The 27,414-nt window shown below is 41.3% G+C and overlaps 4 protein-coding genes across 5 annotated transcripts; 3 read left to right on the top strand and 1 right to left on the bottom strand.

Moving 5' to 3' along the window:
- Window positions 1-998: 998 nt before the first annotated feature.
- Window positions 999-14,679, top strand: LOC136414896 (titin homolog). Of its 2 annotated transcripts, XM_066399179.1 has the most exons (5): window positions 999-1,225; window positions 2,669-5,065; window positions 5,250-5,348; window positions 5,404-13,321; window positions 13,373-14,679. In XM_066399179.1, the coding sequence occupies exons 2-4, from the start codon at window positions 2,704-2,706 to the stop codon at window positions 13,305-13,307; spliced, it is 10,365 nt and encodes a 3,454-aa protein (XP_066255276.1). In that variant the 5' UTR covers window positions 999-1,225; window positions 2,669-2,703; the 3' UTR covers window positions 13,308-13,321; window positions 13,373-14,679. The 2 variants fall into 2 exon arrangements, with proteins under 2 accessions (XP_066255276.1, XP_066255275.1); XM_066399178.1 differs by having other exon boundaries at window positions 5,404-14,679.
- A 188-nt stretch (window positions 14,680-14,867) lies between these two features.
- Window positions 14,868-17,478, top strand: LOC136414989 (uncharacterized). Its single transcript, XM_066399335.1, has 7 exons — window positions 14,868-14,948; window positions 15,064-15,263; window positions 15,318-15,421; window positions 15,485-15,835; window positions 15,888-16,323; window positions 16,454-17,020; window positions 17,071-17,478. The coding sequence occupies exons 2-7, from the start codon at window positions 15,169-15,171 to the stop codon at window positions 17,363-17,365; spliced, it is 1,848 nt and encodes a 615-aa protein (XP_066255432.1). The 5' UTR covers window positions 14,868-14,948; window positions 15,064-15,168; the 3' UTR covers window positions 17,366-17,478.
- Window positions 17,479-17,517: 39 nt separating this feature from the next.
- Window positions 17,518-21,987, bottom strand: mus201 (rad2 superfamily protein mus201). Its single transcript, XM_066399334.1, has 8 exons — window positions 21,819-21,987; window positions 21,572-21,747; window positions 21,143-21,521; window positions 20,661-20,880; window positions 19,512-20,607; window positions 19,026-19,407; window positions 18,016-18,932; window positions 17,518-17,910 (listed from the first exon to the last, which is right to left on the bottom strand). Exons 1-8 carry the CDS (start codon window positions 21,904-21,906, stop codon window positions 17,656-17,658), a joined length of 3,513 nt encoding a protein of 1,170 aa, XP_066255431.1. The 5' UTR covers window positions 21,907-21,987; the 3' UTR covers window positions 17,518-17,655.
- A 1,612-nt stretch (window positions 21,988-23,599) lies between these two features.
- On the top strand, window positions 23,600-27,393 carry Su(H) (recombining binding protein suppressor of hairless). Its single transcript, XM_066398784.1, has 4 exons — window positions 23,600-24,830; window positions 25,068-25,312; window positions 25,699-25,906; window positions 25,971-27,393. Exons 1-4 carry the CDS (start codon window positions 23,985-23,987, stop codon window positions 26,184-26,186), a joined length of 1,515 nt encoding a protein of 504 aa, XP_066254881.1. The 5' UTR covers window positions 23,600-23,984; the 3' UTR covers window positions 26,187-27,393.
- The last annotated feature ends 21 nt before the right edge of the window (window positions 27,394-27,414 follow it).

The following is a 27,414-nucleotide window of genomic DNA, read 5'->3' as shown; positions in this document are numbered from 1 at the left end:
TAAGAGGTAGAGGTACCTCGCCCTCTGGAAAATTTCAACATATTTCAGATGTGTTTTTCGACTTAATGGAGTTATGCGGATCCTTTATCGATAAGCTAATAAAATCCCAAGTCTATCACAAAAACTTCTCTTTCATTGGTACACCGACAATTTTTTGCTACCTCCAGTCCTTCAAAATCGTCGGACGTTTGAATCAATGTTAACATAGGGACGTTCGATCTCTGACTGCGAGGCACCGACTTAAAGGAAGCAGACGTTGAAGCATCAGAAGTATGTCTTGGATAACTTCATCTATTAATCTGTTGTCAATCAGACGTGTGATGGTAAATGGCAAATGGCTATATCAGTGCCCTACGTTTATGGTTCACCCGTTATATTAGTGGACGATGAGTAATCTGAACTTTGTTAACGGGTGCGACAAACTCTCAAAGAGTACCGATTACTAATCTCCGTCATTAATAAACCTCTTTGTTAAACATATTTTTGCTGTAGTAGAAACGGATTATTAAATAAACTGTAAATATCTAATATCCCTGGTAAATAGCAACATTACGAACCCCTGCCTCTGCTTCGGACGCTCCAACGCACGAATCGTTTTGTAAGGTCTTCATCATAATAATGATATAATGGGTGGCCATTAAAAAAATCTTGCAGGAGGCTGTGAGCTACAAACATCTGACAAACGGACATCAGCTGATGAATTTATCACGATTTGCCCCTGGCCTTTCGACGCTTGTTTAGGGTTTTTTTAAAAGCTGATCACCCCGTATTATTAAGTCAACTCCTCGACGGTCGTTGAGAGTTAAAATTTTACCTGATGTTTAATTTTTTTAATTATTATTTAAGGCTTAACTGATTATCCCCGAATGAAATTAAAACCGTCAAAATATTTGACTGCTAGTGCCGAAAAAAAGCAAAAATGTAGCCAACCTAACGGCGCGAAAAACAAAAACATCAAAATTTCCGAAGTTGTTAATCAGCTGGAGACAGATCCGGCACGTGCGCAGTCCGCCATATAGCGAGCGAAGTGGAAGGCTGTGCGCGTACGTGCGAGAGCTTCGCCCTATTCCTAAATTAAAACAAAGTTGTTTTTGTTTGTTGATTTGATAGTAACCTTAAACTAAGTGGAACCCATCGAAATGTGTGTGTTGGGTGCGTGTGGGGTTCGGGGGCACCATCCAGACACCACGTTCAGGTGAACTCGAACTGGATTAACCTCATTTTGGTGAGTTCCTTGCTCTGTGGTTTTGTTACGTGTGTCCTTGGATGGAAGGGTGTATGTATGCATTTTTGTCATCAAATCATGTTGAATGTGGCACTTTTGCCCTCAGTTGAACGGAGAAGGGTTCATTTTAGGTTCCGTGTGTACAAACTCCTGCCCCAGACTTCAGCTGAAGGTGAAGAGGGGCTTGTACTAAAGAGTTGTTTCTTGACACTATTTTTGTATCGATGGCCGAGTTTTCACTTTAAGGGCCCTTTTAATGTGTTTTAACGTGTACAGGGTTTATTCAAAGGGCTTAAATAGACTTCTCGCGGATTTGTGGCCTGTGTAGCCCCACTGAAAGTGAAAACTATTGAAATTTCCATTGATATTAGTCCAAGCTCAAATGTCACGTGTACCCAGGAACACGGTTTTGTGATGTTATTGATATTTCCATGTGTAGGACTGATGCAGGCATTTTTATATTTATGATAGTATTTGCGTCGGTAATGGTTTTCTAATGGTTTTTGAGAAACCCTAATACCTGCAGTAGTGTTTACAAAAATTTTAAATGTCCATACCACAAGGTTTGTACCTAAGGAATTGCAAGGATCCTGTCAGTAACCTCGACCTCTGTTAACTTGCCTACATTAGGAGAATAGTGAGCAGTATATTAAGAGAGTTTTGCCACTAAGCTGCAGTTGGAGTCAGTAATTTTCATGGAGAAAAGTGACAAGTCTGGCTATCAAGTGGTGTACTGTCATGGAGGTACCGAACATGAAACATTGTCAGTCATTACTTTTAAACTGCTATAGCAAACTTTAACAGAAGAGATATAGGAAGAAACTAATAGGACAGAAGTATTTCGTGTGGTCTCTTTTGAAGATTTGTAGGCTGACTGGAACCATCCTCAATCATATGAACCACACAGAATTTTGAACATTTGGATCAAGTCTAATCATGCTGAGCATGAGTATTGACTGCACAGCTTAGTGCACCCCTAGCCCTTGACAAACACACCTATCATACTTCTAGCTTCAGTTACTAACACTTATAGCTGTAATGTTTGCATCAAATCAATCAAAAGCAGAATTTGAATTGTTCAAAATTAGAATTACATGGGGAATTTTTCGTTCTTTAGTGAAATAACATTTTTTGGTATACAGGGTATTTCAGTTTTGATGTCTTTCCAAAGTTTTTCGTGGGGATAGATATAGAGCAGTTTTTTTTCAGGCTTTGGCTACTTTCTTGAGAAACAAAAGTATTTCGGAGTCCCCTTAGTTCTCCATTTAGCATGGGATCCCCATACTAGATGCCCTTAGCTTGGACGCACTGTATAGTGCCCAAATTGGCCAATTCAAGAGTTGCCTAAAGCACTAAATACCAGACAAATTAGTACCTCCACATGTCCCATATTGTATTTTATGCTTTAAGTCACCTTTTTTCTGAGTTTTCTTTCTATTTTAGGTCTCAACCAGGATTAATTCCTTTGGGAGTTCAGCATGGTGAATAGCGGTTCATTCGACTCGGCGGATGGAAATCGAAATGGAAAAATTCGGTCCACGCAAGCCGGCGACGCCGCTTTGGGCTCACAAGCGACGAACTCCATCGACGCGGCGTGTAAGAGCGATAGCTCCAAGTCAGCTGACGAGGATCTCCCCTCCGAGGAGCCAGCGATTGAGCCGACGCCAAGCAAAACGGAAATCAACAGCGTTTTGCCGAGGAAAAACGCATTTCCCTCTAACGCAGGTCAGGACACGACATCAGAGGGTTTTCCATCGGAGAAAACTGAAAATGCGGAGAACAAGTGCTTAGCGGATGGTTCCGAGATTAAAACGAAAAACACACGTAAACTGCTTTGTCTGTATTGTGATAGGACATTTGTTAGTGCCAATTTGCGCCAGAAGCACGTGGAACGCGTCCATTCGGTGAAATCTGCTAGGCGGGTTAGCGCGCGAAGGCAAAACGCTTTAAGTACCACACCGTGTGACCATTGTGATAAGCTAAACTCCGCGGAACATACCTTAAATGATCTCTTTCAACATTTAGTTCAGGAACATGCGACGAAATACTTCGGCTGTCTGCCTTGCAATGAGCGATTCCTCACCTCGGTCCATCTTGCGGATCATTATACCTCTCACCATGTTGTCGAGAATAATGTGCTGCCTGCGGCATCTCCAATTGTAGCTGCGCAGCCTAGTGAGATGCCCCACAAGTTAACACGCAGCAAGTTGCGGAGTAGGAAGGAAGAACCTGTTCTTGCTGAGAAGAAACCTAAATTAAAGAATGTCCGCACGAAGAAGGTCTCGTTGAAGTCCTCCAAGATAGCCCTGAAGCGCAGCAAGCGGATACAACAACAGGCAAAGGAGCAGGAACTAAGCAAGAAGAAACGCCGCGAAAGGAGGATCCCCAGTGCAAGCAAAGTTGAAGCCGCCTCGAATTCGAAGCAAAGTCCAGATAAGCCTAAGAGCTCTTCTGTGAACCCCTATCCGGAATTCGATTGCTTCTATAGGGTGAAGAAGATCACTGACCATTCCATCGACAACCTTAAGATAAGCTCTCTAACTTTCGACGACGTTTTTGATAAGGCGTTTTTCAACAGGATCAAGTGCAATATTGAAGAGAATCTATTACATCACATTGATGGTAAACTGTTCAAGAACGAGGAGTCGGAAAGTAGAATATCAAATTTCGAGAAAGTGACACTGGTCACTCAAGAACTGCCCAACCCCAATGCAGACAATTTTGGATGCGAAATTTCGCTTAACGCCATCACTCCAGCCCCTTCAATATCCTTAAATCCTCAATTTGGGGAAGATTTCGAGGCCCAAATTGAGTACGGCTCCAAACCGTCGAAGAAGAAAACTCAAATCAAAAGCGACGAAGTGCACTACAAATACTTCACTAGAAGGAAATATCAAGCGAGCATCTTGCAGCAAAAGGAAAATAGGGATTTGAGCAAATTGGATATGTGGACACAGATGGTGGTCAAAGAGCGACAGCAGGGCATTCTGGACAAGAAAAAGAGCGCCAAAGAGACGCAAGAATATATTTCAGGGGAGGAATACAAAAACAAACTTAAAAAGCAAGAGCTCAACAAGATTTTGGACCGGAGGGGCCCGTTCGAGGACCTCAAGGAGGAGGCCAGTAAGAAGGCTGCTTTCGACAAGTTAACTTCTACGTCTGGTAACTACGTCAGCGAAGAAGTGTTTACTGACGTTAGGGAAATAATAAATGAATTACTGAATAAAGTGTTCGATGTCGTAAAAGAAGTTGAGGACCCCGTGGAGTCTTCGACCAAAGTGATTGACCAAAGGGAGATTCCTGCTTACCTAGACTTACGCCGCAAGACCTCTTCCACCCACGAAGAAATAGATAAATCCGACAAAATTGCCTTAATCTGCTCTTCGCAAGAAACCGAAAACTTCGAGCTACCAACCAATTCAGTGCGCGCCAAAAACGAGTTCGTTGAGCTGACAGGAGAGTGGGCCCGGTCCCGAATGTACATATGCGCAGCTTGCGGTGGCAAGTTCTCTAACATGAAATACATGCTCGACCACAAGAGCCTGTTTCATCCCAGCGTGTGGGTGCAGCATTACGAATTCGTGGGCAATCAAGGCGAGCTTTATAGGCACCTGAGCATTCCGGGTTTGGGAAAAGTGGGAGTGGTCGAGGAGACTATTCCCTGCAAGCAATGGAAGCGGAGCGATTCCAGGACATGTTCCAAGTGTGGGAAAAATTGCAATTCATTAGGGGAGCTTCATAGGCACGTGCTGGAATGCGGGGGGGACTGGACGTGGTTATTGGCCAGGAAGAAGTACAAATATAGGCCGTTTGGGGCCAAGGCAAGGAGGAAACGGAGCGGTATGTATATTTTGAGATTTTATTGTTGATACTAAGGTGAAGGCGCAATAGAGTTGAGGAAAGGGAGACGGTACCTGAAGCCAGGCTAGTTACATACGTCAAAACCTTATAGAGTTATTTTTATTCTCAAATTACGACATTTTAATAACTGAAGCAAAGATTTCTAAGCAGCGTAATCTTCCAGGTTTTGAGCCCAAAATCCAGCCTAAACGTAAGACTGAACCCACAGAGAAGAAAATTTCAAAAAAGCCGGTCGAAGGTCCTAGGCAAAGACCCAGTGATGGTAATAGCATTGCGACGAGTAAGAATATTAAATCTAACGATTTACCATTTTACAGCCGACACAATTCAAAGAATGCTGGCGAATTTGCCGGCAAAGCGCTCCCGAAGATGTATTGTCTCTCTGTCCGACGTGTTGTTCAAATCTAGGAAGAAGAAGAAAGGAAATAACAAGAAACCTCCCACCTCTGTGAAATGCGGGAAAAAAATCCGCAACAAACCGCAACTGGAGCCGGGTAAAGTAAACGCAAATCAGCAACGCAACTGCCGCTCTCTTAGGAGTTTTAATAAAGTTTTAGCGAGTAGGATTTTAGACTTAAATTCTTCTATATTAGTCAAACGCAAAATGAAGCATATAGTGAAAACCAATGTTAAGTCCAAAATTAATTTTACAAATAACAAGGAAGACAGCCTAGAGGAGGATCGCAAGGCCCGCAGATTGCCCAAAAAAGACTTAATTGCAGTGGAGCAGTCGCCAGATGCGAACAAAGCGAAACCAAAACGCATGCTTACAAGCCACTTGAATATAAAAAATTTCTTTCCGGTAAAGAAGAAAAGCGTAAGATCAGTGAAGAAGTCGTCAGAAGAGGTCTTGACTGAAAAGCAAAATGACATCAACTTACATTTAGGAAATCTAAAGAACAAGAAAGGTGGGCTTAAAGGATTCGTCAGGGGGTTGAGCTTGAGGAAAAGGAGCTCTCGCGGTGAGCAAATTGTTACTGCAGTGGTGGAGAGCGAGAGAAGCAGCAGATCAAAAGCTAAGGAGAGTCCAGTTTTGAGTGAAGCCTCTGAGGAAGTTGAATCGAAAAAGCGCAAACTTAAACGCAGCTTTCGGAACGTCTTCAATAAAGTCAAGAAACTTCAACAGCAGAAGTCGTCAACAAAGCTCTTAGAGGGTGTAAATAATAGTGATTTGCAACCTTTTTTAGAAGAGAAAGAGCCAGTAAAAGTGGCAGTTCCCGCAGAGGTCAAGGAACCTCCTCAAGGACCCGGAATGAGTCTTGTCCCTATTGCCGGTGAGTGCACGGAGAATCCTCCTATACCAGAAACCATATTTAACTTGGAGAATAATGAAGAGAAGAGCATGCAAGCCAAGGGCAATTTCGATGACGACTTGATGAAACCGCTTTCATTAGAAAAACTAGAGGGTACAACCATAGACACTTCAGTGAAGCCCAAAAACATACCCGCAGTCTCGCCAAATGTGAAAAGAAAAATTAGGAAACCAAGTAGGGGACTGAACGACTGTATCGCTATGCTGACCAGCAAATTGCAGCAAAAGGACGATAAGAAGTCTTCTTCTTTGGAGAGTTTGTTCAGTACCTCCTCGACGACCAGCGTAGAACTCCGTCCGAACGAAAATTTTACCCAAAGAGTGCCTAAAGAGATGGCAAGTGCAGGAAAACCTGCATGTGAATTTTCAGGTGTGGAGGAGGCTACAAATGTGACCGAAGAAGTTCCAAATGTCGAGGAAACAGCATTGGATTTGAGCAAAAAGCCTGTGGTAACCAGAGCAAAAAACGACGCTTTGCCACCATTATTGACTTCCTGGACTTCCGTGGATAGCATTATTCAACAAGTGGTGCAGAATTGTGATAATTCCAAGAGTAACGTGGAGCAAACCATAGACTCAGTAGTAAGCAGCAGTTTGGATTGGTATGAAAGCAACTCAGCTAGCGCCCCAGTCAAGCTGAAGCAGTTCAGGAAATCTAAAAGGAAAAGGCGCTCAGATGACAATTTGATCACCAACATCATATTCGGCAAAGACAAGCTAATTATCGCGCCTTCAAAGGCAGATTTCGAGGACCCGCTAATAGCTAAGATCAAGCAGAATGAGTTTAAAAAATCTCTATCCATGATTCCCAGCAAGGCTCCGTCGCAGGAAGTAGATGTCTTGGATAAGTCGATTAAAATCGCGAAGGTAAAGAAACCACGCAGTATTGCTAAGAAAGTAATCGAAACTGACATTGACGGGTGCCTAAATATCCAAGAAATCCCAGACGAGGATCCAGGCATTAGAACCCTAAACCTAGACGTTCAAATAAGCACCCATAACGAACCTATAGTGATGGAAAACAAGGCCATAGTAAAACCGATAAGCGACTCGGACGACGAAGTCCCGCTAGCGGTGCTAGTTAACACGAAAGAGGAGGAAAATACCAATGGAAGTCTCAAAACTCTGGACATCAACGAGGGCAACCTTAGTGGTAACGTGCCCTACAAAGACGGGAAAGTAGACCGAAACGGGGAGACACTGGAGACTGGAAACACTGACAGTCTAAAGGAAAATGTTCAGAGCAAAGTTAAAGCTCTGAAAACGGTGAAAAAACGGAAGCGAAAACCGCTGAATGGCAGGAAGCGTCTGCGGGATAAGAACACGACCAGCTCACTGAGCCCTGAGGTTGCACAAGCCAAAAACGGAATTTTCGCCTTAATGGAGCCGGGCATTGCGGAGAGCGCTGAGGCGGCTAAGAGCTGCGCGATGGAAGAGACTCCAATGAAGCTTCTGAACTCCCAAAGGACCAGGCGCAAGTCCAAAAGCTCTAAGAAAATTGAGAACATCGAGAATGATCTGTTTAAGAATTTCGCACTGGTCATCAACAAGAAAACCAAGAGAATTCCCCCTACCAGCATCGTGGATGACTCAGTTTCGGACGATATTTTAGACTCAGGAGCATTAAGCAAAATAACCAAACCTGACGAGGTTAAAAGCGTCGAAATGCTGAACGACTCGGTTGAGGAAATGGACATGGAGATTGAGGACATTCCAATGAGCACCAGCATCATCGAGCGGGACAATGAGCAGATCAGTGCTCTGCTGGACCAGCCAACCCCAATTGAAGTGAAAATTGAGCCTTTGCCATTAAGTCTTGTAATAGAGGTTGCGTCACCGAAAGAGTTTGAGGCTCCCTTGAAAGAGTCCACACCAAAGAAGCCTGCTACAGACGCTCATGAGAGAGTCAGCGAAGTCATTCAAGAGAGTCCTGAAGCTAAAGACGTTTCTTCTATGGATTTAGCAGGAGAAGTGCCACAAGACGCGACAGATCTCGAAACAGTTCAGGCTCAGGATAATGAGCTATTTGAGAAACCATTGAAATCCCCTAGTAAGAGATCAACACGCAAGAACAAGAAGGCTACAGAGCCAGTGGAAGCAGTCCCGCCACAGGACTATTTGAATGGGGCGATGGAAGACTCAGGATTTGTGGACAAAATCCAAGACTATCAGGAAAGCTCGGGTATAGTTGGATGTGAAGAATCTGGACCTATGGCAGAATGCCTGGAAGAGCCTGCTGTGAAGAACGTTGTTGAGAATGGCTCCTCTGGGACAAACATCCTTTTAAGTCCTGTCAATGAAGCACCCTCATGTGATGACAATTTGGTCAGTGAAAACGTCGACTTGGCCGGTCCTGCAAAGACGAGCCTGGAAAGCCCTCTCTGCGAAATCGTTCCGCTAAAACAGTTAGAGTTGATGGCGTTTAAAGTAGGGGATTTTGCCGAAATTCCTAAGCTTGTCGTGGACATCCATCATGCTGATCAAATTGATCCGAAATTGGAAGAGTATTTGGTCAAACATCGCAGTATTGAAAGCGAAATACATCCTAATGATAATCGAGACACTTTGGATGCTCCAACCGTTGAAATTAATCAATCAGAGGCGCCAAAGGAAGAAACAGGTGTGGTCATGGAGTTATCATTAGAAGAAGAGGAAGCAGCAGTTCGTTACCATGGAAGGATCAGGAAGAGTGTTAATTACAATGAAGAGACTCTGGTTAATGTCAGTGAAATTAAAGAAGGAGCTGAGGATATTAGCCCTGTTGAATGTTCAATCATCAAGAAAGATGCAGAGGAATCCGTTGAAGATATTTGTGAAGACATAATTGGATCTTCACTAGTTTCTTCAACGAATCTTAACAAGGCTCTCCCTGAAGGGGAAAAATCTAGTTTAAGTGAAGAAGAGGTAAACACCTTTCCGTTACTCGACCAGGCAGAGGTGGAAGTTTTCCAGAAAATCAATAAGAGGCGTAGAAGTCAGAAAGCGAAAAATAACATGGACCTAGATATAGCGAACATCATTGACGCAGATGATGAGTCTGCACACAGGCGCTCATCGCGCAAAAGGAGGTTTTTGAGAGATAAAGTTGAAGACGTTGATAGTCTCACAGATAAATCGATTGGTGAGGAGACTGTCGAACTGGTTTCCGAGTCATCGAATAGGGAACAATTGGTTGCAACTAAGCCAGAAGGAGATAATCCCACGGACAATGGAGAGGAAGTCGCTTTATCCGAGTCTCAAGAGCGACAAGTTGAGTTGGCGAAGCTCAACATTAAAGACTTGCTGTTTAGCAGCTTCGCGCCTACTTACTTGGATTCCAAGCAGGAGGATTTAAGCCAATCTAAGCAAGATGAAAGTTCTCTATCAAAGCTAAAGGAAAAGGATAAGCCTTCGAACAAAAAATCGGTGCTCAGTAAGAAGATGAGTATCAGCAATTTGGAGAACGTTTTGAGCACCTTCACCAAGAACAACACCTCCGAAGGGCTGTTCCAGGACATTCCCCCGCTAACAGAAATAATCACTAACTCGGAGATGGACATAGCTCCCGTGCTGGACGAGATCGACAAATCCTTGGAGAGCGAGGGCATTTACGATTTCTACGACGATTCCGCCAAGTCCCGGTTACCAGAGGAGGATTTTAAGGAGTCCAAGAGAAAACCCAGATCTGCTAAGCTTAAGGCACGGGAAAACATCCAGGAAGAAGTTCTTTCTGAATCCGAAACCTGCTCAATCAAGACCAAGAAGATTAAACGTAAGTTTTCTGAAGTGGAGGAGTCCCCGAAAGAACCAGTACTATCGCCAGCGGTGGACGCAACTGACGAGCCTCGAAGAAGCAGAAGAGGCAGTCGCAAAGTCGCTTCATATAACGAGAATGACCTAATCGATCCCATCATCGATGCTCTGGAAAACAGGAGAAACCGTCCTCGCAAGGAGAACAAAGCGCCTAAGAAGCCTGAAGCTCTGGAAGCGGAGCCTAAACCCAAATTAAGCAGTGAAGAGCTGTTTGATCTTCTGAAAAAATCCTCGTTTGAAAACGAGAGCGTGTTGACCTCTAAACCTATAAGTGCCTTCTCTGAGGTTTTGAACGAGGACAGCTCCAACAGCGCCTCGCGCGGTCTCACGGACGGGGACTTTGATGTCCAAGAGAGTCTTTCTGAGTCCGGAAAGACCCAATACGCAAATAAAATCTACGAGTTCACTGAAGACAGCCCAGAAAACTCCACCAAAGACTTCTTTGGAATCAACAAAAAGTACCACAAGCTCGATAACAACGACACGAGTTCGTTAGCTGAAAAGAAGGAGGAGAAAAACTACTGCGAGATCTGCAAGAAGTCTTTTATCAGACTGGAGAACTTGGTGAAGCACAAGACCACCCTCACCCATATTTCTAAGTTGTCGGAGTTGGAGGCCAAGGAGGCGGAGGAAAAGGCGAGGCTTGAAAAAGAGAATATAGCGCAAGCCCCCGAAGGGGAGAACTTGAGGAAGTTCATGAGTATCACTGACATATTGCAAACTAGCGATCGTTCAGAGATGAAATTTCCAGAAACATCACCCGCGTTGACCAACAGCAACTCTCTGAAGCTGGTGGACATCATCAGTGATGTGCTCAACAAGCCAGTTACTGACGACTTCAAGAGGATCGACAAAGAGGGCTTTAATGACAGAAACGAGTCACTAGATGGTAGCAGAAGATACAAAAGTCTCGGGGAAAGGAAAAGCTTCGAGTCTGATCAACTGAGCCATTCACATTACCTCCCTCCAACCCTCACCCAGACCACAATATTAGAAAATCAAATTAATCTGCTTGAAAATATCATCGGAACCAACTTGGCCAACACGAGTTTCGCCGTGGATGAGACTTCGAACATATCGAACATATCTGATGAGCTGAGCAATCACGATGATTTCGTGAAACCTTCGCAATACGAGGAGATTTCTGAGGACTCAAAAATCACCGAGGAGCAAAACAAGAGGAAAATCCTGAATAGGGACGAGGAACTGTTCTTGGAGTGTTGCAGCCTCCTGAAGAGCGGTTCGGAAGTCTCCAATTCCAATTACTCCAAAAAACCGGTGGACGATGTAAAAGGAGACGAGTCTAAGCTGGTGCAGGCCGCAGAAGATGCGCATGAGTACTCGGACAACTCTAGGACTCCCACTCCTTTAGGAGACACCTTTGACGATGACGCCTCGAATTCCAACACGATCTCTTCGAACTGGCACTTGAACTCCGAGAACCAGCAAAACCAGAGTTATTCATTTGAAGAGGTCAAGAGCAAGGAGGAAGCCGGGATTACTTTCAGCGAGGTGTTGACTCAAGGGTTGCGTAACCAGTTTCAGGGCCTTTCTAAGATGTGCGACAGCTTTGAAGGGTCTTTGAATGATTTGGCTCAAGAGCGGAAGGAGGATAGCGATGGGTCTAAGGTCGCGACCAAGGGGGCCAGGAAGGTTTACGAGGGGCTGAAAGTCTCCATCCCCACTGAGGACATTAATCTTGACGTGTTGAATGGAAGTAAGAAGTCTTTGTCTGCGGAGGAGGACATCAAGACCAAAACTAGGAAGTCTAAGCCTGTGAAGAAGGCTCAAGTCGGCATTAATCTGCTGTTTAAAATCAACAAGAAGAAGCTGACGCCCTCGGAAAAACAGCAGGATATTTATAACTTCGATGAGAGCGCCATAGAACATTCCGATTTGTTTGCTCAAGGAAATGATGAGAAGAACTTGAGCGACAATGAGAGCTTGGGCTATGCAGATTCCATCGGAGCGGACGCCAAGTCGCTCTCGAGCGCCTCATCAATTTCCGCTTTATCGGCCAAAAAACCTGAACCGTCCCCGGAGAATATCACGAAAAAGAAGTACAAAATTATGGGCAAAATCTTCAAAAACGCTGCCAGGAGCAAGATCGAAGACGAAGTTGAGGCGGAGCTGAGGAACATCCCGGAAATCCCCGAGATGGACAATTTGGAGTTGGTGGAAAATTACGTGCGAAGTTGCCAGAGAGTTAAAAGTCCTTTCCTGCCGCCTCCCCCGCCTCCTCCGTTGGAGGACTTGCCTAAAAAGCCCAAAATGACTGAAGAGGAGATGAACTTGCTCTTCGATCGGCTGATAGGGAAAGATATTAGTGAGAAGCCGACGGATAAGGGGACTGTTAATAAACAACCTCCGGTAAAAGCCAACAAAAGCAGTGAAGGGAAAAAGAGGGCCATTAAGGGGAAGGCGCGTAAGAGGGCCAGGGCCAACTCCGAGTCTTCGGGGGATGAATTTAACATCAGCAAGACTACCAAGAAGCGATCCAAAAAAAACAATGAAGAGGACTCTGGAATCAACCTCGAACTAGAGCTCAAAGAGTGCATTGGAGTGGCCAGCAGGAAGAGCCAGCGCACCTGCACTAGCGGCAAGCAAAACATTCTGGTCGAGTATTGGAGCTCTGATGAAGAAGCCTTTGAGGCCATGCTCGAAAACAATCGGATCCCCTCAGTAAAGCGCGCAGTAGAACTGGAACCTAAACCCCCACCAGAAACTGCAATAGTTACGACGCCCGTAGAGAACCTTGCCAAACCCAAACTAACCAAAAAGAAGCCCCAACACTTGAGAAAAAAACCGAAAGTCTCCAACAACCCAGAGGGAAACTCGAGTTCGAACCCCGCATCTAACAGGAGAAAGAGGACCGCCGCCAATCCTTTGTATCACTGGTCGAGCTCGAGTGAGGACGAGTCGCAGTCCTTGATTGAAATTAAGCCCATCAGAGAAGAGGACGATTACGACGAGGACAGGCCGGTGCAGCATGGCTGGATAGTGGGAGATTCCCCCAAGAAACTTGTCACCATGTTGGCCTTAACGAAGGGAAAAAAGAGCGATGTGGTAAGTGTGAAGGAACAGGGCAAGAAACGGACCTCGAACGCTGCCAGCTGACGATAGTTGGAATGGTAAGAGTCGATTGTGTTGAGCCTCTGGGCTGGATTCTGATGTGTTTTTAGGTAATCAAAGTACAAGGAAATTTATTATGTAAATAGGTCTGTATAGAATTTTTGAAATCGAAATTTGATTAATGTCAAAGCTGAGTGCGTCATCAAGTTTGAATGTCGTACTGTCACCGAGTCGCGCTCGGAAGTAGCGCTCTCCGAACTCTGCCCTGGTATATTGCACTCAGCTCACGGAGTACTTGGGGTTTCTAGAACTACATCATAGTAGTTAACTAGATTTCAGTTCATAGCTCCTTGTGAAATACGGTAATAAGCCATGCATGCTTATCATTTAGCAACAATGTAAAAAATCGCCGAATCTTAAACATTAATTAAAAAGTCGTTATTAGTTTTGTATTCTAATACAGTATGTCCATTGATGTAGTATCTTGCATATACATAACTAACTATGTGGTAACTAAGATAGTAGGTAAATATGATAGAGCGCTGCACTGGCCAGGGCAGCTCTTCGAACTCTCCCTAAAAACTGCTCTATGCAATTTTTTTGCTCTGGTCAGTTGCTATAGATTTTATTTTATCTGCGAATTACTCGAATGCAAATGCCATCGATTTTACGATGTTATCAAAAACTATTTTGAGTCCATGTAGTAAATGTAGAATTCAGACTGTTGCGTTTGGCCTCTGTGACGTATTTTCTGATGGATTGTATCAATTCGTGACTTTACCATTTTTTCAGTTCGATTTTCCTCGGAGCTGACACTTACTTCTCATTTCCAAGCATTCATCATTACCGCAAAAAGTGGCATAATATATTATCAGTCAACGCCGTTTGTATTAACGGTATAATAGTTTTATATGATACTATAGTAAGGCATATATTAATATGTTGTGTTCATTAAATATTTTCGTGATCATGTATCAAGAATTGTTGATAGCTTAAGGTTTAATAGGTAGAGAATAATATATTTGAGTTTTATCGCTGAAGGCCATGTCTGTCGCCCTCTAGGTCAAGTCACGTGTAGTCCGTTTAGGGCGTTAGATGTGTCCCATATGGGGTTCTTTTATTTTTATCTGTGGTTATTAGCTTTGGTGCTTTTCGTACGTGTTTTACGAACTTCTTAGAATATATTTCGATGTGTTAAATCTTTCTTAAAATTATTAGAGGTTTGTTTTGCCGCATGTAACATGAGCGTTTCTAAGTTAAATGAATTTTAAATTGAACTCTGCACGTGGTCGTTTTGTGTACCCAATATACCAACAGTACTTCACCAATTTTTGTAAGGTGCATTCGATTTATTGTAAGAACAACCTTTTTATAATTGGGTATAGTTAATTGTACAATAAAAATCTTACTAGTTGAATCGCAGTAGTAATTCAAATAACCCTTTTTATTGGTTTTAGTCGAGAAACATTCCCCGCTTCCTATTTTACATTGTTTACGTGTCCGAACACGGTTTTGTTTTCAACTTTTGAAGCGTGGTACTCGGGGCGTTCGGAATTGATTTAGACGTTAGGCGATTGTCGGAATGTCAAACGTCAGATCAATTGTTTTTGGTAAAATTAAATATGGCGGACATTGTAAATGGCGTATTAAAACAACAAACTCAGAAAAAAATCATTAAAAAAACAGGTAAAATTGGATATTCAACATATCTCTAAACAATACTTCAATAAAACATTAGATAAATACATAAATTGGTAATTTCCGGAAGTTCAGGAAATTCAGTATTTTATTTCTACCATAGCAGATTTGTTTCCTTTGCTGCAAACTCTTCAGACTAATGTAAAACCAAACTGGTCCTTGTTTTGCTTAAAGCTGCCTTAAGCGGTTCGTTAGTTACAATTCGATTATGATGGAAAGATCATTGAGAAGCATATTAGACTCCATAAAAAGCTTCTTTACTTTCCCACAATTCCCTTTACAAGAGAGAGATCGGAAACGACGGTAAGTTTAAGCTCTAACTGTATGCTTTCCTCTGTAAGGGTTTACTTGTTTTAGTGCACAGCCCATTGATATTCCTATTCGATCCAAAATAAGCAGGTTTTCACCATATCCTTCACCATTACCTGCTAATATTAGCCACATCGAGCGGGAATCTGATGGTGAGGGAGATTCAGTAGACTAATCATGAATGTCAAATTATGAAAAACCTTGTGTTATTTTAGAGTTAAGTTCATTGCTGACGAGAAGAGCAGACCCAATTAAAACCTCTTTTCGGCTAAGTGGAAGAGAACCAATGAGACCTCTAAAGCCTGAAGATGTAGTTGTCATTGATGATGACGATGATGTCATTGAAGTGAGAAAGAGAAACTCAATTAACAGAGGAGACTTTCGAAGTAGCTTTAAGAAATATACATCAACACCTACAGAAAAGAAATTGCCCATTAAGAAAGGGCTTGAAAATCAGGATGATGATGTAATTCTAGTGAAAACCATAAAGTCTCCCAAAGAGAAACAGTTAAATTTAGAAGGCTTCAAAGCAAGTACCAGCACTGACAAGCCTTTGTTTGACATAGGTATGGGATTTCTTTTTTGTTTTCAATCTATACATACTAGCACATTTTTTAGGCATCCATAATCTATCCAAATCTAAAAACAGGACTGAACATCGAAAATCTCCCTCTTTAGATTACTCCTTTAGACTCGACCACAAAATGAAATACAAAAAACTGCTGGAACAGTCAAATAATGAATCTTCCATTTACCTAACACCCATAGGAAAAATTTTCAAAAATTTTGATTTCACCAACAGCAATGATAAGAAGTCACCTGGCTCAAATAAGTCTCAAGACAGGCCAAAAGAATCAACTAAAGAGAGGATTGTGAAGGTTCTAGACAGCCTGGAAAATGATGCTGTAGTGGTGAAGGACTCTGATTCGGAGGACAGTGTGGTCTTTGTTAGTCCTCCATCTCCTAAGCCAGACATTAAGGTTGATCCTGTTAATAGTTTGAAGACAATTGTGGATACGTCTGTAGTGACTAAGAAAGATTGGTTGGCGGAAACGTGAGTGCAAATGTTACTTCATTTCTGTATTACATATTTAGTAAACACAAATAAGTCTTTACATCTTAACACTGTGATAAAATCAGTGGTTGTCCATTAAATTCATTAATATATGCATTGGAAATTGCAGGGTGGAACGTCACAAACAATTCGTCCAAGAACGACAACGCGAAATCGACAATATCCGGCAATACTCTAAGCAAAATGAAGAACTGAACAAGGAAATAAACATAGAACTACTCAGGCGAAAGGTCAACGACTGCCTGCAGCTTAAAGACTTAATTCTACCTGAAATAGAATTGGAAACTGATGCTGAATTACCCGAACTAACACAAGATCAGGTCTATATGGCCCAAATAGCCTTCAGAGGAGATCCTAAAGAGGTTTTGGCTCGCAAATTCAATTTGAACATAACAAGGAGAGACCTTATGACTTTAGCTGGGTTGAACTGGCTTAATGATGAGGTAATTAACTTTTATATGAATTTGATTATTGAGAGAGGAAAGGATTCCAAGTGGCCCAATGCCTATGCTTTCAATACCTTCTTCTATATGAAATTGATCAAAGACGGAGCGCAGTCTTTGCGACGTTGGACCAAGAGAGTTGATCTGTTTTCCTATGATCTTGTTTGCGTCCCCATTCATTTAGGCATGCATTGGTGCATGGCCATCATCGACTTCAGGGATAAGTCTATTAGGTAGTATTTTGGGGATGTTTGTTGTATGACGAGCTAAAGAGTCTGTTTAGGTATTACGACAGTATGGGAAGCCCCAACACCAAATGCCTGGAAGCGTTAAGGTATTATTTGGAATCTGAGCACATGGACAAGAAGAAGACCAGGTATGACACTAGCGATTTTTCCTTGGTGAACATGGACGACATTCCGCAGCAGATGAACGGCAGCGACTGCGGCATGTTCTCCTGTACCTTCGCGGAATTTATCACTCGAAATGCCAAGATTACCTTCAAGCAGAAAGACATGCCCTATTTGCGCAAGAAAATGGTAGTGGAAATTATGACAGGGGAACTTTTGGTCAAGTAACGGGAACGTTTACGTTTACGGATATTTCAAGGCTCGTTCAATTTATTGTATTATTTATATTTTTTTCATGGAAAATTTTAAGCCGGTGAAGATTAAAGTTTTGTTTGCGTGCCCGTGTAAGTTTTACTTTGAAACAGTCGGAAATTGCCTCTTTTGCTGAAATGGTTAGGTAATTTAACGAGTAACATTTAAAATGTATTTAGATGATATACGTTTAACAGCCAGACTAAAAATAAGTAAAATTTAGATACAAAGAACTGCGTAAAAAATAGCATTTTTCCTAAAAAAGTTCATTCATCGCTGCTCTCCGACAACTCAGCGTCTTCCTTGGCTAATCTCCTCTTTCTCTCTCTCCTGAGGACGAAACCAGGTCCATGTTTTCCTTTCCTAAAAGTCTCTATAGCTTTCAGTTTGTTCCTCAGTAAGAGACTTTGGTCTCTATCTTTTTGAGGTATACTCTCTTTACGGAAGATTCTGGTTGGGCGATTTTCTGGTCTGTAGTTCCTTGTAGCCTGACCTGATGAACTGGGTGGGTTTTTAAGACACTAAAAGGTGAAATTAATATTGAATATTTTATGAATCATATAATTGAATATATATGAATAATTTAATGGTTAAACAGACTAAATATTGTTTCACAAATCACCTACCTCAGCTTCGACGCTCTTTAACTTCTTTTCAATGGTCGTATTAATTTCCTCAATTTTTCGCTCCGACTGTGTTACTACTCCTGCCAGTAAGTTGACTTCCTCGTCTACTTGCAGCTCGTGCGGTAGTAAATCCACCTCATTGAGAAGCTTATTTTTATCTTTATCATGTTTTGACTTCTTTATTTCCACCGCTGTTTTAGCTTCCTTGATTTTTCGCCGTCTCCTTATAGCATTTATTTTCTCGGTCACATCTTCAGCCAAATCTGACTGTTTCTTCTCTTCTTCAAGATTGGACATTTCACTAGAACCCGGCAGTGGTTCAGCCGAGGTTTTTGACTTGTTTAACTTGATTTTTTTAACAGTCTTTGAAGGTTTTGCATCTGTACACTTTACACTTAAATCTTCTCTGCTCTTCTTAAATTCGGGAGCCATAATTTCCCTGCTCTTTTTACCCGCTCGTTTAGTTCTAGGTTTCTTTAAAGCGTCTTGCACCTCATTGACTACAACCTCAGAAGGATCTTTCCCCATGTTACTTATCGCAGACTTCACGCGTTTACTCATTTTTTTTTCGGTTTCGCCCGAATGCACCTTAAACTGCGTTTTAAAAAAATCTCTAATGCTTTTCTGGTGCTTAATCTCATGGAACTTCTTGAGTACTGGGTTTAAAATCTCCTCGGTTTTGAGTTTGGTCCAACCGAACTTTTCGCGAGCGAATTCGGTTAAAGCAGCAGCATTGGGCGCGCCCCAAGAGAAGGCTTCTTTGCTTGTCTCAACTTGAGGGTCTAAGTAAGCGTTCACTACTTGCAAATTGGGAAAGTTTTCTGTGAATGTTAAGTTCTTTAACTTGCCTTTCAATGATGATCGGCCTGGTCCTGGAGATTTCCCTTTCGTGAACCACGATCGAAATTCCTTGAGACCTGGATATTTGAAGTGTAAAACAATAATTTACGTCTGAATATGTGTTTAACTTCTTTTAATTTGTAATTGAAATATTTTATGTCGATACTAACCGGATATTAAATCTCCCTGAGATATATTACATAGGTTAACTTCTTTTTTCCCTGGGGGAAAGGCGGCTAAAATCTCCATGGCCGTTACAGGGCCTACTCCTTGCAGCCCTACTGTGTAGTCGCTTCCGACTAATAAGGCCAAAAGCACCATTTGCTCTCTGGGCAACTTGAAATGGTGCTCGATGTTCTTGGCTCTAAATTCCATTACATATTTGCTTTGATTGAAGAAGTTCTTGTAGACTGTTTGACCGCCAAACAACCATATGTCGCTGTCGTCGGTTATGGTACCGTCTGTCAGGTCTACGGCATCGAGGAATGCGCATTGAGCTTCGGCTTCCATTGGGGCCACTACATAAGGTACCCCAAAGAGTTCTAGTAATTCCTGGAAAAATGACTGCAATTAAAACTTGAACTTTTACCAATAATCAATTGGAACAGGATGGTGGTTCACACTCAATAGAAATCTCCAATTGTGAAGAAACTTACCTGTGCTTCTTGATACATCTGATCTGTAATATTCTCAGCCACTCTCTCCTTTGTCAATCTCTCAGTTAGCAAATCCACTTTATCCCTCTGTAACTGGCTTTTCAATTGCATTAATTCGCCTTCAGTTAAAGTAGGACTTTTCCTTATTGCTTCAGCTTCACATAAGTCTCCAGCCGACTCTGCATTGATTTTTTTAAGATGTTCGTCTGTTTGACACTTGGAGGTTGAGTCTGGAAGCTTCGCTTCTGTTGCTGATGTTAAACTTGAACTAATGGACTTATTAGCATTTCTTTCACCATTCCGTCCAGAATCGATTTCTTTGAACTCTGTTGTAGTGTTTTTTTCAAGCGTTAAATCAGTGCTATTTTCATTATTATCTGACACGTTTATGCGATCTGAAGATGAGGCACGTGTATCTCCCATCACATCTTTTATGGAGCCATTGTTGAAAACGTCAGCAAACAAGTCATCTTCCTCATTATAACTCTGATTTGGATCAATTACCACCACTTTCTCCCGAGAATCGTCTTCATTTTCCGAATCACTTGAACTCATAATTTCCACTGCACTTTCTAATACTGTTTCACTTTCATCAAGGTTCTCTGCAGTTGAATCACAAATCTCTGGTATTGAGGCTAAATTCGGTCCCTTAAGGTTCAAGGTCTTGGACTTTGCTTTGGTCCCAGATTTATTCCCCATAATGTTAGATATTTCATTTGGGGTAAGTCCACTATATTCCAACATATAATTCTTAACTGAGGATAACTTAGTTAAGCTTGTTTTAGAGGGTTTCAGTGGAACTTCATCCTCACTACTTGAACTTGAAGCAAAATCAGAGTTGTTGAAATTTTCTAGGAATGAAGCTTCTGCAAGCTCTTTGGATTCTTGAGATAAGTCTTCACTGGGAATGGCTGGTTTACATTCCAAACTCAGAGCTATGGCCTTTTGAAGATCATTTTCATATTCTAAATCAGCTTTGTTCTTTGACGAGTCTGGTAGATTTGGAACTTCATCACTTTCTTCCACAGGGAGACTTTCTTTTTCCTTCTGTCTTGCTTCTTCTAGGGCCTTCTTCACATCCTTTACTAGTAAATATCTATAATGGATTTAAGTAAAGAAAGCTAATGGAAGAACTTGCAGATGCCCTACTGTTTATTTTCATCTGAAGCGATCCTATTTCCAACGCTCTGTGCATTGAGGACGCCCTGGTCTTTCAGCATCAATTCCAGTTCTGCCAAGCTCAAGGATTTGCCACCCATTTCTTTTTCTGCCTCCTCAAGAGCTATTTGAACTGACTGCCTTTTGAGCAGCCTTTGCATTTGATAATCCGAAAAATCGTCACTTACTTTGGGCATTTCATGCAGGCGGCCTATAAAGGTAAAAGGCCTTTGTAAGAATGATCATCTATATAGATTGGATTGATCCCTTTTCAACCAATTAGATTGGCTGGCATGATCAGGGATCCACCCAAAAATCAGTTGATATGGATCAATTTGATACAAATCATGTTTTCTAAAAGGCCTAAAGGCAAAGGGAATATTCTCTGAAATTTACCTCATTAATTACATTAAAAAACATAAATCTGACAGAATAATTTCCATATATTTCTTTGCACAACCATTTCTTCTTACCCCAAGAAGACTGTTTCCTTGTTTCCTTCAAATCAGTCAATATCTCGTGCCTCACGTCCACTGGTAGTGATTTAAAATGAACACTATTCATGTCAATAGTGTGCAAATCCCAATTTTTCATTGGACTTGAATCAGTGCTGCTTTCTGTGTATGATTCTTCATCTGAGCTTGAGAAAGGAAGTTCAGTAATTGAGGGTAAATGATACATGTCATCATTTTTGGAACGAGCAGAGGTTTTAGGAATGCTTGTAATTGAGGCTTCAATTTTTTCAGCAAGCACTTTACTGACAGCAGTGTGCTTTAATAAAGTGTTGAGAAGCTGTCTTTGGATTTTGTCTGCATCTGATATGTTGCGCAGCTTTGATTGTGTTCTTTTTGTCTGGAATTGGCAATATGACTTCAAAATTGTTGTTGATAAGGGAAACTTACGATGATATGTTTTTTGAGAGCAGGAACGCCTCCATCAAATACAAACACAGGTTTGATTTTGAAATATAAAAGCTTACAAACTCTGTGGTATATGCCAAGTAAGTGGGCATTGGGCAGTGAAGCGCCTTTGGCGTCCTGGAAACCCTTAACGGCTTGGTGCAGCCAGATGGAGACATCTGAAGAAGAATTCTTAAGGAAAACTAATTGGTCAAGAAGATTTCTGGGGTTTGTATTGGAGAAAGGATACCGACAGCTAAAACCTTGTTTTCCAAGGTTTCGAGTGGAACTGGTTTGCCGGAAGGTTCGATCAATCTCCAGAGACCATGGACACCCATGGTTATTAGTAATGTTACCTTAAAACACTAATAATAACGTTAAAAACTACAATTAAATTAAAAACAATACTTAATTTTTTTTATTTTGTTTCTTTAGGTTATGTTATAGATTGTGTCGATCAGCCAACGAGAATTGATATGTGACAAGACCATTTAATATGGCCGCTGGGGTGCAATTAATTATCAATTTTTTGAAAAGTTGCTGTTCTCATTCAATTTTGACGAATAGTATTTACCTCAGTTTAATTTTCTTTAATGATAGGTGCATGTTTGGTTAATTAGCGCACAAACAAAAACATAAATTCAAAAACACAGTGAAAATACATATATTTCAGAAGTGTTAGATGGTCAGATTCAATGCCCTTTTGCAACTACAGAGTTGCCAACTTTTCTAGTCAAGCTATGTATAGTTTTACGATGCATCCGATGTACGTGCACCACACATACATCGGATGCCTTTTATATACGAGGTGCGATTAATATGTAGTAACACTAAAGATTACTATTTCAATGAAATTGTTTTGTGTGGGTAATTTTAATTCGCATCATCTGAAACTTTTTTCCCTAATCTGACCCAGACTTTTTGCCCTCGTGGGATTATATTTCAATTAAAATACAATAAAACTTCCAACGGAATTGATGATAAACCAATTAAAAAAGGAAATAAACTAATTAAAGTAAACAGCCCTCGTATAAACGTTTTCCCACGCTCCCTTTCACAAGTTGCCGGCGACGGCACCGCCGAACGGCTCCACGAAGATGAAGATTACCACTGGGCCTTGTGCTGTGGCTGAATTTTAAATAGCATTGTTGCCTATTTTTCTGAAAATTCTTTAGAATTCCGTAATATAAGTGTATATTTGATAAGTCTAGCATGTAGCATTAAGAAAAAAGGGCATAAAAAAGTCTGCTGTTTCAGAAATGCTAAATTTATTAATTGTTTATTAGTGCGAAATATGGAAAAACGTGATAAAGTAAACGAAATATATGTTATGTGATATAATGGTTTTCTTCGCGATAGCTTGGCAACGCGCACCAAAAGGATATGAGGTTATGACTCTAGGTCGTGGGAAAATCTGGGTGTGGGAAAAAGTGGGTGGATGGAACGGACCGAAATTATTATTTATTTCGAGCGGTTTACAGAATGGTACCAATTTGACGGCCTTGTCCTCCAACACCTTAGTTCAAATTTAACAGTGGTTTAGTACTTAAATTTTTGATAAACAAAAATTATTTAAACCATTCCTGTTTTTCATTTATTTACATTAATATTAAATAAAAAAATAAAACTTAGCCGTGCAATTCATTTTAAATAATTTAGTTTTCCGATGTCTCGGGCTTTAATACTCTAGGTCTGCAAGTAAAAATTTGAGACACTCTGTACTGTAATATTTTAATAACAATTTAATGTTTTTTTTTTACAATTTGTTACAGTCCTATCAGAACTCGGAACACAATTATACAATTCAGACGCCCCTCGTAGAGCATAATATTGGATCGAAGGGAAGACATAACGTCATTGACGTTTCAATTTTAATCGTCAAGACTGCCAATGGCGCAGCGAAAAAATTTAATGTAAATCTTTATTTAGATCCTCTCTAAATGCATTTCATTGCTTGAAAATTACCAAATCTCCCCAAAAGACTTTTACCATAAGCAAACTACATAATTCAGCATTTTCTGGACTCTCTAGGATAGAAAATGGCAAAAAACACGCCGGATTATCTACGGTCAGTGGTTGGCAGGACTGTCGGAAAAATGAAGTGGTAAACAGGTGTTTTTCAAACCAAGCGGAGAGAAATATGAGAACTGGAGTGATGGACGTAAAAAAAGAAGGGGAAATAAACAGCCTTTGGTTCTCACGTCTTGCAGTGCAGTAGCAGCTTACGGAGGTTCATTTCTAGTCTCGTAATGTGTCCGCCGTGAATGGATCAAGTGCTCGAAATATCCAGTTTAAAGAGAAAGTTTCTGTGTAATAATGAGTGAACAACCACAGGGGCTGAAGCCGTTTCTTTGCCCTGCAATGCCTGTGAACCTCTCAAATTGCAGTGGGGTTATTTAGGAAAGCACTCAGCATCATGCCGCATCAGTATGGCTTGCCAGGCATTGCCCATGCACAAGCCCCTCCGACACCACCACCTCAACATGGGGCAATGTATCCCCGATTCTCAGGAGCAGTCGTACCTGGGGGATATCGAGGGGAAGACCGAAGACTAACTAGGGAAGCAATGGAGAAGTATCTGCGAGAAAGGTCTGACATGGTCATAGTCATTCTTCATGCAAAAGTTGCTCAAAAATCCTATGGTAACGAGAAGAGATTTTTCTGCCCGCCTCCTTGTATATATCTCTTTGGGGATGGCTGGAGATTAAGGCAAGAGCAAATGCTGCGTGAAGGGGAATCTGAGCAAGCATCCCAACTTTGTGCTTTTATTGGTATTGGCAATTCGGATCAGGACATGCAGCAATTAGATCTTAACAATGGCAAACAGTACTGTGCAGCCAAAACCCTTTACATATCAGACTCAGACAAAAGGAAACATTTTATGTTGTCAGTGAAAATGTTTTACGGTTCCGGGCATGATATTGGAGTGTTTCACAGTAAACGGATTAAAGTGATATCAAAGCCTTCTAAGAAGAAGCAAAGTCTCAAAAACGCCGATTTATGTATAGCTAGTGGTACTAAAGTGGCTTTATTTAATAGGTTAAGATCTCAGACTGTTTCGACTAGGTATTTGCATGTGGAAAATGGGCACTTTCATGCCAGCTCCACACAATGGGGGGCATTTACCATACATTTATTGGATGATAATGAGTCAGAGAGTGAAGAGTTTCAAGTTAGAGATGGTTACATACATTATGGAGCTACTGTGAAGTTGGTGTGTTCTGTTACGGGTATGGCATTGCCACGATTAATTATAAGAAAGGTAAGTTTGCAGAGGTATTTCTTCATTAAAAGTCTGAACTTTCATAGCAGACATTTTTTTGTATACAGGATGCCCCAAATACAATTTGAAACATCATTGAAAACATTACTGAGAAAGAATTATCTCATTAAACCTTCCCAAATTTGGGATCCTTGTATAATTTTACAAACAACACACAAAAACTATCCTCTTTACTGATCTTCAAGCATTTTCTACCTTGTTTACTCTACATTGCAGGTTGACAAGCAACAGGCGCTCCTCGAAGCTGACGATCCAGTGTCCCAACTCCACAAATGTGCCTTTTACATGAAGGATACGGAACGCATGTACCTCTGTCTCTCCCAGGAGAGGATAATCCAGTTTCAAGCTACTCCCTGTCCTAAAGAGCCTAACAAGGAGATGATCAATGACGGTGCTTGTTGGACCATCATATCGACAGATAAGGCAGAATATCAGTTTTATGAAGGCATGGGACCTGTTAGGTAAGATGATGGAAGAACGTAGTATCTGCTGATTGTTGAGTATTGGTTTTGAATTGCAAATTAGGGAAGGTGTGAATTTTGTTTTATGTAGGTAGTGAGTGAAATTTCCTTTATAGATAGGTCATATTCTGATACGAATGCTCCAAAAGAGAGGCTGAAACGTGTAACTTTTATGAAGGTTTAACATATTAATAAATCTGATTTGATATGTACTAATGTTGACAAAATGGTGAATGCAATAGCAACGAAAACTCTTAAAAAATTGATTTTTTTCTGAACCTAAGTGGAATTTCTGGTTTTGTTAGTATGCTATTTTGGCTTCTTTTTGATATCATTCAACAATTATTTCTGCCTCCTGTTACAAAGCTCCACTTTTAACTCTGCAGATCTCCAGTAACTCCTGTGCCCATAGTGCATAGCCTGCATTTGAACGGAGGCGGTGATGTTGCAATGTTGGAACTCACAGGAGACAACTTCTCTCCATCATTACAAGTGTGGTTTGGAGATGTTGAGGCCGAAACGATGTACCGATGCCAAGAGAGCATGCTGTGCGTTGTTCCTGATATCTCCCAATTCAGGGGAGAGTGGTTGTGGGTACGAAAAATGAAAAACAAGATAAAAAGAAGTTATTATATATCCATATTTCGGCATTCATCAGGTCAGACAACCCACGCAAGTACCAGTCTCCCTAGTCCGCAACGATGGTATTATATACGCCACGGGATTAACGTTCACTTATACTCCGGAACCGGGGCCGAGACCTCATTGTCCACCTGCAGATGAGGTCATGAGGCAGAACCAAAGGGCCGGCACTGTTGCTGTGCAGGCGCAGAACCAGGCCACCATCAGCGAGACTGCGTGGAATTTGCATTGATTGGTTGAGTGCGAGAAAGGTACTGTTTTGTTGCAATGGATGATGATTGTTTAATTCTGAGTGAATTATAGTCAATTAGGGAGGATATTTAAGCTGGAAACGTGTTGTTTATAATAGCAGAGTTGCGTGAGTTGAGTGGCCAAAGTCGAGTGCAAAGATATCAGAGGTTAAGTTTGATTACGTGTTTCCGTATCATTTTTAGATCTATAATAATTGTAATTGTTGCCTATAATTTTGGAAGTTTGGGCTGAGATGGTTCAGTATTTGGAGGGTATTTCCCTTTTCCACAAGATAGAGTTTAATAGTTTTCAGTCCAAAACTGCGAGAACGAGATACTTTTTAAGACTGAAATTCTTTGAGGCCTCTCAAATTGCGAAATTTGACTTTACTCCTTCGTTAAGAGGAAACTTTGCCCGCAGTTTGCCTTGCCTCTAAATTATTTAATAGGCAAGTTCGATATTGCCCTCAGAGCAATCCCTTCGGGCGTTCTCGCACGTGCATTCAGGCACTGCCGTAGCTTGTCATAAGCTCGAGAACCAATGACAACGCTTTCTGACCGATTTAAATTAAGCGGATGTATACGAACTCGCCATGACGTTTTCGAGAAGGCCAAGGAAGGTTTAGAAAGAAACTGAGTATGTTAAATTGTTAGGGACTCTGGACACTTGGGCATTTAAAACACTAGCAAATTAATGGCTGCATTTATGCGAACCCGTCTCTAGTAGAACTGTAAACTGAAATTATTTAAAAGTTTGTTTATTGCGTTTCTTGTCTTTACTGACTTTAGTTGGGTCGGAAAATTGAGACAGAAGGGATTAGATTGAAATTTAAGTAAAAAACGATCATTTTAAGGGGAGTTTCGAGTGAGCATGACATTCCTAAAAAAAATTATCCATAAACGAACACCTTGTAGATAATTCTCCTGTAGTTGATTTGGCTCGGAAACAATTTGATTTCAATTGAACTCTAATCGCGTTTAAAAGGTCAATTTGAAGTGGTCAAAATCATGGTACGTAAGAGAGTGTTTATGAGTGTAAGCGGGGAGAACTGCACTTAGTTTATAAATTTGTAAATAAGGTTTTAGGTTTCCTTCTCGTTCTCCCGATATTGTCTTGTGAGTATCGGCGATTTTTGTGTGCGCGTGAGCCGAGTTGTGTCTCAGAAAACCCTCAAGGACATTGTCTCATAAATATATCTATTTATTTGATATTGTTGCTTCGAAGAGCTT

The sequence above is a fragment of the Euwallacea similis genome, chromosome 18 (assembly GCF_039881205.1).
Source record: "Euwallacea similis isolate ESF13 chromosome 18, ESF131.1, whole genome shotgun sequence".
Classification (NCBI taxonomy): Eukaryota; Metazoa; Arthropoda; class Insecta; order Coleoptera; family Curculionidae; genus Euwallacea; species Euwallacea similis.
The sequence above is the reverse complement of the archived record's forward strand: the minus strand, read 5'-3'. Positions and strand labels throughout refer to the sequence as shown.

Coding starts and splice junctions, on each gene's coding strand:
- mus201 (XM_066399334.1), bottom strand. CDS start 21,906: ATGGGTGTCCATGGTCTCTGGAGATTGATCGAACCTTCCGGCAAACCA. Junction 20,608..20,660: donor GCTTCAGATGAAAATAAACA/GTAGGGCATCTG, acceptor AATCCATTATAG/ATATTTACTAGTAAAGGATG. Junction 18,933..19,025: donor TCAGGGAGATTTAATATCCG/GTTAGTATCGAC, acceptor TCAAATATCCAG/GTCTCAAGGAATTTCGATCG.
- LOC136414896 (XM_066399179.1), top strand. CDS start 2,704: ATGGTGAATAGCGGTTCATTCGACTCGGCGGATGGAAATCGAAATGGA. Junction 5,066..5,249: donor GGCAAGGAGGAAACGGAGCG/GTATGTATATTT, acceptor GTAATCTTCCAG/GTTTTGAGCCCAAAATCCAG. Junction 5,349..5,403: donor TAGGCAAAGACCCAGTGATG/GTAATAGCATTG, acceptor ACCATTTTACAG/CCGACACAATTCAAAGAATG.
- LOC136414989 (XM_066399335.1), top strand. CDS start 15,169: ATGATGGAAAGATCATTGAGAAGCATATTAGACTCCATAAAAAGCTTC. Junction 15,422..15,484: donor CATCGAGCGGGAATCTGATG/GTGAGGGAGATT, acceptor GTGTTATTTTAG/AGTTAAGTTCATTGCTGACG. Junction 17,021..17,070: donor TTCAGGGATAAGTCTATTAG/GTAGTATTTTGG, acceptor GAGTCTGTTTAG/GTATTACGACAGTATGGGAA.